This window comes from Toxorhynchites rutilus, chromosome 1, assembly GCF_029784135.1.
Source record: "Toxorhynchites rutilus septentrionalis strain SRP chromosome 1, ASM2978413v1, whole genome shotgun sequence".
In the NCBI taxonomy this organism is placed as follows: domain Eukaryota; kingdom Metazoa; phylum Arthropoda; class Insecta; order Diptera; family Culicidae; genus Toxorhynchites; species Toxorhynchites rutilus.
In genome coordinates, this window is record NC_073744.1 from 86,606,867 (window position 1) to 86,622,794 (window position 15,928).

Below are 15,928 nucleotides of genomic sequence, written 5' to 3' on the forward strand. Positions count from 1 at the left end.
GAAACAAAAACAAGAAAAACCTTTGGCAGTTTTGCTGGCATGCGCTGAGAAAAATCTGACTGTCAATATTAAGGAGAAATTGGCTATAATTACGTACTACACTGAGTATGCATCGCGAACGTTCATCTTCTTCCTTGTATTAAAGAGGCTTCAAACATTCTAGTGTATTGCTTCGAGATTTCAAAAAGTTCAATAATAAAATCAAATCCAACCAGCTTACGATTCGGTCTTTTTCGCAGCTGATAAACTGCAGGCACAAGCGATTATATATTTTTTCACCATTAATAAATAGTCACATAAAAATGAACCCATGGCAACGCATAAGAAACAATCACCCTTATTCTTGTTTTCGTTCGAATCAGATACGTTCGGAAGTTTAATCCTATTATCGTATTTCTGTTTTCGTTCGAAACCCAAAAAAAAATCGTTCGAACGAATAGTCCAATTCAAGTTTTTGTTCGAATGCGTTTAAATGCGAAAAATATAACTTTTGACATCGGTTTGACTATTAGATTATCAAAAATATTTCACACTAATACACTGTTCTAAGTTTCTGATTGTTGAGAAAGGTATCTGATTACATCAACATTTTTACGTTCGAAAAAAAAGTCTCATTCGAACGGAAACGAGAATATATGACGAATTTCATGCCAACTCGTCTTAGGAGTTGGCAGCACCATCTCTGATAGTAGTGAAACGTTGTGGGTGTAAAGACATGGACCATTTAAGCAACTTGGCCTACTTGAAATATTCGAAAAATATTCAGTCGACTTTTTGGAAAAAACCAATTTTTTTCTTAATTTTTTACAAAAATTTATAACTATGATACCTACAAAACTCTTGTCAAAGGATGAAATTTGTTGTTTAAATTTTCACAAAAAATTGCCAAAAAAAATGAAAAAAAATTTTGCTGACAGAAAGTTATTTCATTTTTCCCAAAAACGTTTTTATTAATTCCCAAAAATATCTATATGAATAGCCCATACAATTTCCAACAAGTCGTTCATACCTCGGATGATGGACACTTTTACAGGGAGAAAGTTTGTCGAACAACAACTTTTTCATGTTTTCTTTGAAAAAAATTATTCTAATTTTGTTTAAAGTTGAGATAGCGATATAGTGTATTCGACAGTTTTAGATATTGTTAAAATATAAACTCCAAGACATCAACTTTCTATCTTTTATAGTTTTTGGAATATATGTCATTTTTGTATGATGACTCCTGAAAAAATAATGTTTTGCTCGTAACATTTTTGTGAGTAAATTCTCACGTTTGACATGTTCTTGACATGTTTCTAAATAGAGAAAAGTTAGCAGAACATTATCGCATTTCAAGATAATTTATACAAAAAAATTTTACGAATTGAACATTAATAGTATTTTTTTAAAGAAAGACATGAAAAAGTTGTTATTCGAAGAACTTTCCCCATGTAAATGTGAAATTTTAAGGGATATTTATATCTATTTCTTTCAGAATTTTGAAAGTTTTTGAGAAAAATGAATTTTAATTTTCGACATATTTTTTCAATGATTTTTTTTACAAATTTTTTTTTATAATTTTTAATGAAAACCAAAATAATCCACTCTTTAACTAAAATTTTGTAGGTATGATTTTTTTGCATTTTTTTTTAATTTTGAGTTTTTTCAACTTTTTTTTCGAAAAATCTTAATTTAAAAACTATAACATCTACAACAAGATGGTCAGAGAATGAAATGTAGAAAATACCTTGAAAATATGCGAATTTTGTTTTCAACATTTTTTGGTAATTTTTTGTGAAAATTTAAACAATTTCCTACATTTCATCGTTTGACAAGAATTTTGTAGGTATCATAGTTTTTAAGTTATAAATTTTTGTAAAAATTTGAGAAAAAATTTTTGCTTTTTCCAAAAAGTTGTCTAATTATTTTTCGAATATTTCAAGTATGCAAAGATGCTTAAATGACCCATGTCTTTACACCCACACTGCTATCACTGCTATCTGAGATGGTGCTGCCAACTGCCAGTCGAGTTGGCATGATATTCGTCATATATTTTTCGAAAATGTTCGAATTATGTTGTTCGAGCAAAAGTCAGATACGAGCAAAAACATGAAAATTAAATGATAGACTGAATAAGCACTCTTCACCGAACGGTGGCGGAACGGCAATACTGTGTGATATCAATATTAAAGAGACTGCTAACTGACATCGACACCGATTTGTGCTCCGCCAATGCATGAGTTGCCCGCTATCGACATCACGGGTAGGTAAGCCCAGGATGGTACGAAACAAATGTATGTGAAAAAATGCTTTCATTTTTCGTCCATTTAAACCATTTACGTACTAGGGAATCGTAATGTGTAGCATATCAAACATATCTTGGAGAACTTTCAGATTCGATTGGTATGTAATTCATCAAAATCAGTTCGCAGTAAAATAATGATTAATTGTTAACAGCTGTATCATAAAAACGTAGCATGTTTTCTGATCTACCCTGACTAAAGAACGTATTCCTACGTCAAAAAATTGTGTCTGAAATTCAACGTGCACCTGTTTAAATTAAATAGATTTGATGGCATTGATGTTCTCATTTGTGTCAATTATGCATGAAATATGCAGTGAACTGCTGAACTGTATAATGCAATTTTTCGTAGGATGAACATGGGTAAGAAATTAACTCCATTAATTGTGTGATTTTCCATCCACTTAGAACAATTTTTACCTATCTAGTGATGGTCATATACCATAAACTCATAAAAATTATTTGTAGAGATAGGATTTATTTTCTAATTGTGTATGTGTATTATATCAGTTCTCACCGTCATTTTACCATCACCACCCAACGTGGTGTTTTTTTTATTGCAATCATCATAAATCGGCATCAGCGAGTCTACGAACGACTACACGGGAGTCATCCGCTATCACGAACTGAGCTGATAATGGGCACACGTTCCACATCCCATGATGGGAAACAGATGATGAAATTTATTTTCGATACGTATTTTGCCGCGCTGCAATTTACTCTCAATTGTGTGTGCATTTTTTATGCGTCCAGCAGGACGTGCGTTCCGGTCAATGAGATTCCCGAATAGGTGTCTCTAGCTCAACACCAGGTTACATCTGATCCGAAACCTTCGCCCCCTGCCCGCTCTTCCTTCATACGCGCAATAAATATAATATTCTTATTTTTCATTATAATATGATTATTCGGGAATAAACTATTTCAGTACATTGATTCGCACTTTGCCATGTAGTGCTGTTGAGTAAAATCTGTGGAAGGGATTATTCGAATGAAATACATTTTTCGTACACAATCGCAACTTCCTTCTCGGAAGCAAATACTGTTCGTACGCCTGTTTATACGGTTAGTGCATATGTGATATGATATGCTCTTTGGGGAATCAGGAATATATGGGACGTATTTCACCAAATGGCAAATGCAAAACGCCGCCGCCCACTGTTGCAGATGATCGAATATGAAAATATCCAATTGCATATTGTGCATACAAATGTGTCTATTTGAATAAAATCTATCTCTCGGATCGAGGTGAAAATTATTTTATTAAAATTTAAATTATGCCAATAGAATTTTAATACGGAGTCTTATTAGGTTTCGCAGCGAACCGAGCCCTTATTGCTCAGTTCCCTCTCCAGAAGGTTTGCAGGCGCTATGACGAATCAAACAGTTGCTGCCGAAAGGAATTGAAATTTCGTCAATTGAGGGGAATATAACGTCGCTATTTATGGGACGGATCCATTTGTAGCTATTTGGCGCTAATATTTATGGAATACGTTCGTTCGAATCAATTTCCAAACTTCTACGAACGATGGATGACATCTTTTCAACGAAGAGCAATACAATGCAGCAAAACTTTATTGTGACGGCAATCATCATGCTAAAGAAGCCCGAATATTTTAGACCGCCTGAGGTCACTGATCTTTTGTGATATTTTATTCAGTATGATGCATTTAAACTGTTTTCATAATTCAATTTTGCAATTGCCAGATTATTCAGTTCAGACGGAAAGCAGAGAAAACTTGCAGTTGATTCCAGTGCTATATAAAACGTCGAAGGTGATATTGAATGGTGTGATTATAGTAAATTGGAATCGAAAGAACTGGTTTTCTCATGAATATATCGATTACATTTGTGACAACTTTCCGTTTCTGGTCAAGTCCACCGTTTAAACAGCCAATCGTGATCATTGAAGATACCAACTGACTGTTCCTCTCTCCCACATGCTCGTAGACAAGTTTCAACATATATTATGACATGGCACAACATCATCTCCAGTGATCATCTCCTCTCGTCGCTTGAATTGACCACACGCTGACCAAGTTAGCTTTCTTCTTTGCGTTGGATATCCCAGTGCAAACTCATGTGCATCTAAAAAAAAGCTGTTACACTAACCTTCCATCCTGCGCTACTGTTGGAGTCACCCTTATCTTTAAAATATGGCACATTCTGCACCATCCATTCATAGATCTGACTGAGCGTTAGCCGGTTATCACCTGCTGAACTAATTGCTTGTGTAATTAAATCAGCGTACGATAGGTTACCCCAAGCGTTGCGACGCGATGAGTTTTTCTTGGTGGTGGACGACACTGATTGCGGTTGATTTGCATTGGCACCTGTGGAAGAAAAAAAAAGAGGAAAATGACCATCAGTGGCAGAACAGGAGACATACTCCCCGTGGGGGCGAATGGCACTAAAATATGACGGAAAAAGTGGGTGAATAAAAAAAATATCATGAATCATATGCTGTGTTCGGCGAGACTTCATTAAATTTGTGTGAGGGTAATATCATTTATATTTATATGACACCAAGACCGAAATCAAATTTCTGATGGCTGGCCAGTGGCGGAGATCAGGAAACGATGCAGCATCAGAGTTAATGAATCGAGCTATCGGGACGATGTTCGTCCAAACGTCCGTATATGGGGTAAGGGTGATTTTTCACTCACTAAGTTTCCGATAAACGGAAACATATCCTCACGCGAACGATACCACCACTCGGTGGCTTCTCTATATTCGATTTTTCATAATTTGCTTCATGCTAGGGACATGGGATATATACTTGCACCATTCATCTGAACATAATACGATGTTCCCTTAAAAGTAGTTCCCACAACAATAATACACTTCGGCTTGCCATTTTTTCCATCTTATTCCATTAGACGCATTTCAATTTTGGAATTCCTGGAAGCTCTGTGCAATCTTCATTTGTTGCTAATCAGATCGAAATTTGTTGATTTTGAAAATCAACATATTATAAAATAATTTACAAACCTATCTTATAATATACTGATGTCGCTAAGCAATTTGTCCGGTGGACAATATGAACCGGAGGGTACATCAACATGAGGCGTAAGCACAAACGTACTCATACGCATAAACTGCATAACAGTCAGAGACGAAACCCCACTTCATGCAGTATATATTTATTTTGTCTATCGATCGAAAAAAAAATGAATACACGAGGAAGTCGATGGATTTTGTGAATGACCAGCGATTACAGACTTGTGTACGGTTGATGATATGAAGGTGGCTAAAAAGACAAAGTTCATAAATTCATAAATCTGATAACTAACATTTTCTTTGCAGAACACATTATCTGAAAATCTGGCAACCATCTATTGGATTCCCATGTAACTGAAAGGACTGGGTTTGTTAGTGAAACACACAATAACATAACTTGTTATTCTCGTGCTCTTCTCCTTGTAACAGATGTTTTCATTGTTTAAGTATTAAGTTATTAAAGAGCTGTTCACATACCATGTGGACAACTTTAAGGGGGGTAGGGAGGTCAGCATAACTCGAGAATTAATCAAGCGAACGAACCCAAATTTGGCATGTGGAGGTTTTAGGGTACAATAAATGTTTCTGTGGTGGTAATATACTCCACCCCCTCTCAAAGGGGGTGCCGGCATACAAATGAAACACAAATTTCTGCATTACTCGAGAGTTAATCTCTATTTCTATTTCTTTATTTCGTCAAACTATAGTAGACAACAATTACATACATTACAACTACAATTACAATATACTTAATGAATAATTTATAGCTATATTTATGAAAATCAATTATTAGAGGTATCATGTATTTTGTATTAATAATGAATTACGAAATGCAACGCAGTAAACATATATGACAAAACTGTAATTCACGAATACAATGATCTTTCAGTCAATGACTTTCTCAATAATTTCTTCGTCATTGTCACATCAATTACATTACTGTACTTATTGTACGTTCTCATCATTCTATTAAGTGGACCATTCATAGCATATAAAGTTCGAAATGAAGTTGGTTTGAACAAATTACGTGCTCGCAAGGCTCGTGTTGGTGCATCAAAATTTAGATTTTCAAGTAAGTTTTCAGAACTAATACTGTGTGAAACTAAGTCAATTAAACATGAAATTGTGGCATTTTCTCTGCGTTTCTCAAGTTTTTCAATATGTTTTTATTGTGTATGGATCACTGAAATTGTAACTAAATATTTTTTATGAAACCGAGCATACTATTTGGCTTTATTGATCATTGTATTGCAATGTTCGCCAAAAGTGAGTTTCTAATCAAGAATTATACCTTAATCTCTAATTTTGACGCATCTCTCTACAGTTTCAAATCCTATAGAACATATGAAGTCATAAGTTTCATGTTTTCGAGTATACGATATAATATTACATTTTTTCCCATTAATATCTAAAACACTTTTCACGCACCATTCGAAGAAAACATCTACTTCTTGTTGGAAAATCACAATATCACTACATTTGGTTACCTCCATGTACAATTTCATATCATCAGTATATATTAGAATGTTGAGGTTAGTTAATACTAGTGACACATCATTAATGAATAGGATGAAAAGTAAAGGGCCTAAGTGAGAACCTTGTGGAACTCCGGATGTGACATACACTGGACTAGAGATTTTTCCTCTAAAGCGAACAAACTGTGTTATATTGTTCTTTTATTCTACCCACTTCAATAGAGTTCCAGTTACTCCCATACGTTGGAGCTTGAAAATAAGTTTTGGAATATCTACTATGTCGAAAGTCTTGCTGAAGTCTGTATAAAGAGTCTCGACAACGTTGGCTCTATCCATTATCGCAAGAGAATAGGATACAAATTCTAACAGATTTGTGGCAGTGGATCTTCCTTTAAAAAAACCATATTGATTCGGTGAAATATTAGGCTGTCAACAAAGCGGTATTTCCGAGAGGTGTCGATGTAAGCGCGTAGTTCTAGTTGTATTCATTGTATCGAGTCATACTATAGCTTGTTGGAAAGGTATTTTTGCGCGCTATAATATAGTCCTTAACAGTGTTTTGTTTGGTTAAGTCGTTCGTGAGTGCGACACTATAGCAAATATGGAGCAAAATAAAGAGAAAATACGACATATTTTACAGTACTACTATGACAAAGGCAAAAATGCATCTCAAGCTGCCAATAAAATTTGTGCAGTTTATGGACCCGATGCAGCTTCCATTTCCACCGCACAACGATGGTTTCAACGTTTTCGTTCTGGTCTAGAGGTCGTCGAAGATGCGTCACGCTCCGGAAGGCCTGTCGTCGAAAATTGCGACAAAATCGCTGAATTAGCCGAGAAAGACCGGCATAGTAGCAGCCGTAGCATCGGCCAAGAGCTGGGGATAAGTCATCAAACCATTATTAACCATTTGAAGAAGCTTGGATTCACAAAGAAGCTCGATGTATGGGTGCCACACACGTTGACGCAAAAAAACATCTTTGACCGTATCGACGCATGTGAATCGCTGCTGAATCGCAACAAAATCGACCCGTTTCTGAAGCGGATGAAATGTTTCTGAAAGCTGGCGATGAAACGTTGGTCACTTACGACAACGTGAAGCGCAAACGGTTGTGGTTGAAGCCCGCTGAAGCGGCTCAGACGGAGGCCGAGCCCTCATTAACGGTCAGGAAGGTTCTGCTGTGTTTGGTGGGATTGTCAAGGAATAATCTATTATGAGCTGCTTCCCTATGGCCAAACGCTCAATTCGGACCTGTACTCCCAACAACTGACCGCTTGAAGGTAGCACTCATGAAGAAGAGGCCATCTTTGATAAACAGAGGCCGCATTGTCTTCCATCAAGACAACGCCAGGCCACACACTTCTTTGGTGACGCGCCAGAAGCTCCGGGAGCTCGGATGGGAGGTTCTTTTGCATCCGCCGTATAGTCTGGACCTTGCACCAAGTGACTACCACCTGTATTTTGTTTGCTAGGTAGTCAGAAGTTAGCCACAAAAGAGGCCTGTGAAAATTGGCTATCCGAGTTTTTTTTGCCAATAAGGAAGCGAGCTTCCATAAAAGGGGTATTATGAAGTTGGCATCTCGTTGGGAACAAGTCATCGAACAAAACGGCGCATATTTGACATAAAACAGATGATTGTAACTAATTTTATGAACAAATGAAAATTCAAAAAAAAAATACCGCAGGACTTTTTTGACAGCCTAATATATATATATATATATATATATATATATATATATATATATATATATATATATATACATTGTATATATATAGATGGATAGAAAAATTCTTATTAAATTAATTATAGATAAATCAATAAATTCTACCTATGCGTCTGCCGTCAACGCATCAGTACATTTCATTAATGGTTGTGGATAGTTGAAAAACTCGGCCAAATACAACAACTATTTTTAAATTTTGAACACACTGATATTTTTCATTATCTTCTCCTACACTTTAAGCATATTCGCTGAACTAAATGATAGTTTTTTTCATATTTATTCTTTCTATTTTGGTCCACTGCTTCGTTTTTTCTACTTTTTGTTTTTCTGGTATGGAACGTTTCATATAGCACATGGACACTGACAGATTTTAGATAATTTGATTTCTTCATAACTACATTGTGTCAGCCAGACCACTGTCGGCCGAATCTTGTCCACACTCACCTGCGGGAGCTGTTGGGGGAGGACTGATAAGCAACAGTCGGTCACGTGTTTCACGGCAGGAATTTCCCTAATTTCTCATTACTGGTGTCAAACCACCATAAAAAAATTTATTGCACTCTAAAAGCTCCACGTGCAAAATTTGGTTCCATTTGCTTGATTAGTTTTCGAGTAATGCAGAAATTTGTGTTTCATTTGTATGGCAGCCCTCCTTTACAGAGGGGGGTTGGAGAGTCTAACCACCATAGAAACATTTATTGCACCCTACAACCTCAATATGCCCAATTTGGTTACATTTGCTTGATAAATTCTCGAGTAATGCAGGAATTCGTGCCCCCCCTTAGAGAGGGGGTGGAGAGTCTAACCACCATAGAATCATTTATTGCAACCTAAAACCTCCATATGCAAAATTTAGTTCCATTTGCTTGATTAATTTCCGAGTAATGTAGAAATTTGTGTTTAATTTGTATGGCAGCCCCCTCTTAGAGAGGGGGAGGGGTCTCAAACTGTCACGAAAACCTTCCCCGGCCCCAAAATATATAGATAATGTAAAGAGTACAAAAATCAGGAAAAATCGGGATCATTTCAGAAAAATCAGAATAAATCGAGTGTTCTCCAGGATATCAGGGAGCATGCTAAAAAGTCTGGGAAGTTCTGAAAAATCAGGAAGGTTGGCATCCCTGCTTGTTGGTTATTACTGTATGAGTTATTCATAAATATTTTTTTTAGAATTTAAGAAAAATACGTTTCTGAGAAAAATAAATGTTAATTTTGAAAATATGTTTTTTTATTGTTTGATATTATTTAATGAAAATTTAAGCATTTCGCATTTCATTCTATTACCAAGATTTTGTAGGTCTTGCAGTTTTTAGGTTAGAACTATCGTAAAAATTTAAGAAAAAAAACCTAAGTCCCTTTTAAAAACCTTGTCCCCTCCAATGTATTGTCAAATTCTTTGTATTGAATCAGGAAATTGAAACCTACCACAAATGTCTAAACATTCGGTGCAAATAAAATTGAAAAATATTCTCTTCTTCAAGAAAATATTAAAATGTAGAATGTTTCCCTTTACTTGTTGACGCCAGTTACTCACTTTCAGTAGTAATTCAGTAGCAGGATACTGAATTTTTTTTACGCGATTGATGTGTGCGCGCAAAAAAAACGTATTTCAAAAAAATCGCGTCATTTCGAGAGAATCGCGTAATCTCGAGCATAGTTGTGTAATTTCCTTAGAATCGCATGAAAAATCGCTTCAAAAATCAGGAAAAAAGACGTAAAAAACAATCCAGTGTGATTAACTTTCAGTTGTCATGTACTGGTAAAGGGTTTCAAAGACATCTCTTCTGTTTATAATTTCCTCAAAATAATAAACATTTCAGTTTTTTATTATTAAATCAAGCTTTCCTCTGATGCTTCTCTTGCTTTTCACACTTCATGAAGGCTTGTTAGTAACGCAGCCGATTTTTATCGGAGCACCCGTAACAAAGCTAGCTTCCCCTTGCATCACACCTACTTAGCAAAAACGGATTGACGTCAATATACAGTGGTTAATAATTGAAAAAATACATCAGCTGGTTCGCAGGGCCTAGCAGCATTTATCATTAACATCGATCTAATAATTGATAACCTGGCGAGGTTCCACCCAGCTCGATTCCAGCACACGTCAATTTTGAACATCGATCTGCATATATTCATAGGATGTAACACATTCTGAGGCAAATAACAAATAAGACAATGCTGTTTGTTTAATGTTTTAGTATAGTTCATACGCTGTTGCTGTTGTTGTTGTTGTAATTGCATTTTCCTATTTTCTAAAGTAGACTAAAGGGTGTGTCACATCAAATTGCATCACGGAATAAACGCTGTAGAAATTTAATTTTTAGGAATTATATCTTCAGCTTTCGCTTATAATCAGATAAGAGTGTATAGATCACGTTGGCCATGCTTCACTGTCAATTTTTCGTAAATTTGGAAAAATGTCGTCGAACGAAAAAGAGCGTCGTGAATTAATCCTGTGCACTCATTTCGAGAATCCGGAGTTGTCACATCGGGACATCGGTAAGATGCTGGGAATCGTCCAATCCACGGTCAGCAGAGTACTAAAACGATACTTCGAGAACTTAACCATCGACCGGAAGGTGAAGAACGGCAAAAATGGATGCTCCGTCAGTGAAAAAGATCACAAGCGCGTAGTTAAGCAGTTTAGACGTGATCCGAGAAGTTCGGTCCGGGATGTCGCCAATAAGCTGAATTTGTCAAGTTCATTCGTCCAGCGGACCAAGCAGCGGGAGGGCCTGCGTACATACAAGGTTCAGAAGGCTCCTAACCGCGACGAAAGGCAAAACATGATGGGGAAGACGCGAGCCCGGAAGCTGTACACCGAAATGCTTACGAAGTCGCATTGCCTGGTAAAGGACGACGAAACCTACGTCAAAGCGGACTTTCGTCAGCTGCCGGGCCTGTTGTTCTTCTCCGCAGAGGACAAATTCAGCGTTCCGGAGGAGATTCGCAAGCAGAAACTTTCCAAGTTTGCCAAAAAGTACATGGTGTGGCAAGCGATCTGCTCTTGCGGAAAGCGGAGCGCCCCCTTCGTGATGACCGGCACGGTAAACGGGCAGGTTTACCTTAAGGAGTGCCTACAGAAGCGCTTACTACCACTATTGAAGCAGCACGAGGACCCGACCATGTTCTGGCCGGATCTCGCTTCGTGCCACTATTCAAAGGACGTGTTGGAGTGGTACGAAGCCAACGGGGTCACCTTCGTGCCAAAGGAAATGAACCCGCCCAACGCGCCGGAGCTTCGCCCAATAGAGAAATATTGGGCGATTATGAAGCAGGCCCTCCGGAGGAACCCAAAAGTTGTCAAATCGGAGGCAGACTTCAAGAGAAAATGGATTTCTGTTAAAAGAAACTACAACCTGACGTTGTACAGAACCTTATGGACGGGTTAAAGAGGAAGGTGCGAGCATACGGGCTTGGGCTCGAAGTATGAATAAAAAGAAAATGCCAAAAGTTGTTTAATAGTTTTTATTTGACTGTCTAAAATTTTCAATAGGATCGGTCTACTGGGCGAATTTCTACAGCGTTTTTTCCGTGATGCAATTTGATGTGACACACCCTTTAGTTCGCATCATTGTTTGCAGTTGTAGACTTCCTCAGTACGTGAATAAGCTAACAAATATAAAGTGCAAGAGAAATATATTTCATAATAAGATACTGTAATCACCATGACCTACATAATTTTTAGCTATATATAAAATGTCTTGAAAGCAAAGGATATTTTTACTCTCAAGTTTCCCTATTCTGTTTCACAATTCTACGAAAACCACAAAAAAGCATGTTGTGGCGATTCTTATGATGACTTGATAAAATGATGTGTTCCAAGTGCAGAGATAGCAATGCTACACTATTAGTGACTGTGCCAAAGAAGCTATATACCTCTAGAAATATTAAATTTTTTTATAATTATGAATTGAGATTCAGCTAAGTGCTATTGTTGAAATCTGTCTTGCTTTTGGAAACACGAGAACGGGCGAGAAGGGTAATGGTATCGGTGAAGCAACAGTATGCGTTTTGTGTTCTCGTCTTTGTTATCTTCAGAGTAATGTAGAATTGCTTTGCACATTTCCATCACTGCAGATCTAAACTTTGGGAAAGAGTTTTAGCTTTGAATAATGCAAATAAATATTCTATATTATCAGCTATAAGTTGCATATTCATTTTGTTTTCCGTTTTATCCGTTTTATTGTTATCCTTAAATGAATTGCCGATTCGTTAGCGAATTGTTTGCTAAAGGGCAGATGTACACATCTTTATCATAATAATTTATATGGATTTATGAACAAGACATGACCTCGTTGTTGACGTATCACTACGGAATTATTTTATGCAATTCGTTTGTTTATCACTTCACTTCGGATATTATTCCACGTTTCTCAACCACTTCAATCTAACTTTGAAAACGCAAAAAAAACAACAACTTAATATGTACGTACGATGCAAAAATACACCAGCACTCTCCACCAGACCGCATGAAAATCGATGGAGCGCATCCCAGCCATGGATTTGAACATGCTAACAAAACTGTACCGTTGCGTGCGATATCTTTACAGCACCATCGATCTTCCGAAGTGATTTTGCTCTTCGACTTTGTATCGTGCAAAACCGTTGTGTGTGATATTAGAATTAGGAAAGATTGCTGACAAAGTTGTACTTCGTCACTACATTAGTTGCTTGTTTTATGACAGCACGGGTAAGCGAGCAGAGGAATGCACAGAACAAATTCTCGGTAAAATGAGTATGCTGACACTCAAAATGTAATAAAAATAATAATGTATATGATACAAATAAATCTCAAAGAATTGCTGATTCGATTGGTCATAAAAATGACATGATTTCTGATTCTGCACCATAACTGAAAAACGCAGTTCAATGTAAAAAAAATTAAAAAAACATTGAATGAATCATCACATTCATTGGCTTATTTTAGTATTATTATTATCAACACTGATTTAAGATTTCTATGCCAAATAGTATCCCTTGAATATATTTTGAATGGTAAGCTCAAGAATACGCGTGTACCACAGGCAAATGGGAAGAACTTTCTTTGCCAGAAAATCCCCAACTCTCACCGGAAATCGGATCCAAAACCCCCGACATGACTCGTGCTATTTTAAACCAACATTGTGAAAATATGTTATCATAACTAAAGTCTTGTCCAGTTAGAATCCGTACGGAAGAAATCATTTATATCTCGGAGATAGAATGACATACAAAAAAGAGTGATCAACCAAAAGAAAGATATATTCTTGCACTTTTACAAAAAAATGTCCTTAAAATTATTTTTCTTCATTTCTGATGAAACTTCTCACTTTTCTGGTGATTCCTCCCATCAAACGTTGCACAGCGGCAGTGTCGACCTCTGTGGCCAGTTTTTTCCAGAATCTGGTCATCCCTGCAGCGTCCCGAGCCATTTTTCCGGTCATCTTTAGCTTCCGCTTCATAATCGCCCAATATTTTTCAATTGGGCGGAATTGGGGGCAGTTTGGTGGGTTGAACTCCTTCTCGATAAAATCCACCCCGTTGTCGCGGTACCACTGGAGAACCTCCCGGCTATAGTGGCAACTCGCTAAGTCAGGCCAAAACTTAACGGGACCATTGTGTGCCTTTATGAAAGGCAACACACGCTCCTTCAGGCACTCTTCCTTGTACAATTTCGAATCCATGGTCTTTGTAGTGATGAAAACCGGCGTCTTCGCACCACAGGTGCATATACCCTGCCAGATCATCATCTTCTTGGCAAATTTGTCCATGAACATGAACTTGAATTTGGCGGGGACATCGCTTCGTGCCGTGGAAAGATAAAATTTTTGTCCCGGAAGTTGGCCGAAGTCCATTTTTACATAAGTTTCGTCATCCTGGAGCAGGCATCCATGGTACTTCGTTAGTACCTGATAATACAACTTACGAGCGCGAGTTTTCGTCACTAGACTCTGCTTCATCGTCCTATTTGGTTGCTTGATTGCTTTGTAGGAATGAAGTCCAGCTCGGTGAATGATTCGTCGAACGGTACTACGAGCGGCACCGTATTTCTGAGCGATATCATGTTCGGACAGTCCAGGGTTTGCTCTGACGGTTCTCAACACCTTCCAATTCAGCTGACGATCGTAGGTTCCGCTTCGACGCTTCTTTTGAACCGCCCGGTCCACGCTGTTCCGCTCGCGGAATCGTCTGAGCACATCACATACGGTAGTTTTAGCGATATCCAACTGTTTCGCGATCTTCGCACCCGACCACGTTGGATTGTCAACGTGGGTGTGCAAGATTAATTTTCTTCTTCTGTCTTCCATGTGGAATAACTCCGGACTTACGGCACGAAAAAATTTGAAACTTTTACCACCAGAAGAGGAAACATTTGTAAACAAACCGCTGTAAAAACTTTCTTGCAGCGGCCACTGACTGTGCCGCTGTAAAATGTGCAACGCGTACGGATTCTAACTGGACAAGACTTTATGAGTAAACTAGAACACTAGTTTCCTTTATTCGTCAGGATGCACACAATATTGAATTCTGATAAAAGGGTGCTTTCGGGGAATTTCACGCCACTATTTTATTCGAAAGCAATCAACAACTTAGGCATATATAACAATATTTACGACGATTAAGCTAAAATGCTAACTTTATTTTCAACGCTTCGAAAATTATGGTTTCGATATCAGAGTGTTGCAATTTTTGGAAGCGTCATCAACAGCAAAAAGCGACAGGAGCAGTGAATGCAGTGGATAAAAATTCTTGATTACAATTAACAAACCAACTACGAGGTGACGTATCATCGTGACGCCATCTTCGACAATTACTGCACCACAGTCCAGATTGTTTGACTCAATCATCGCCTAACTTCTTGTTTATGTGTCGCAAAGACTCATAGTGTTATACGCTATTAAAATCGGAACATCAGAATAAATAGCCCTCATACTCGATCGTTTTGACGGCATTGGGTATTTTGGATCTTGAATTCGATTAGCCTCAATTTTGATGATAAGTTTCGGTATCAACGACACACCCTAGAACTGACATTTCGTGTCATGCAAGGATTGATGATACTTACACTAAAAAACTATGGGTAGGTTATACCCCAAGGTTAACGTAGGACTAGCGTTGGCCAGTGATTGAATGAAACAATTTCCGATTTCAATTGCCAATTTAGGTCAATTCATGCATTGCAATAGATTACGTTCTTCGTTGCAAATCTGACGTATGTCATGATTCCTTGTTCATCTCATTCAGTTATGTTAAACTTCCAAAATAAGTGAAAGGTAGAATGGCTAAACGAACAATGTATTTTACATTTTCCTCTGGGTACCAAAGTACCCGCACCTTGCGTATGTTTGTAATGCGGATTTTCTCTGACTCCTTGGAATGGAAGTCTGCGTTGGGGAAACTCATTCCGTTTTTCAGAAATGCATGGGAATGCAATAGTATTCGCACCTTGCATCTATTTTGCAATACA

General features: G+C 37.5%; 1 protein-coding gene across 2 annotated transcripts in view; it reads right to left on the reverse strand.

The window, feature by feature from the left end:
- The window catches only part of LOC129772878 (forkhead box protein O), a 217,191-nt gene that overhangs the window by 176,290 nt on the left and 24,973 nt on the right, over positions 1-15,928 (reverse strand). For both annotated transcript variants that reach the window (XM_055776415.1, XM_055776410.1), the window contains one exon: positions 4,391-4,611. In XM_055776415.1, the coding sequence (XP_055632390.1) occupies positions 4,391-4,611 (221 nt within the window). The remainder of the gene's footprint in view (positions 1-4,390; positions 4,612-15,928) is intronic.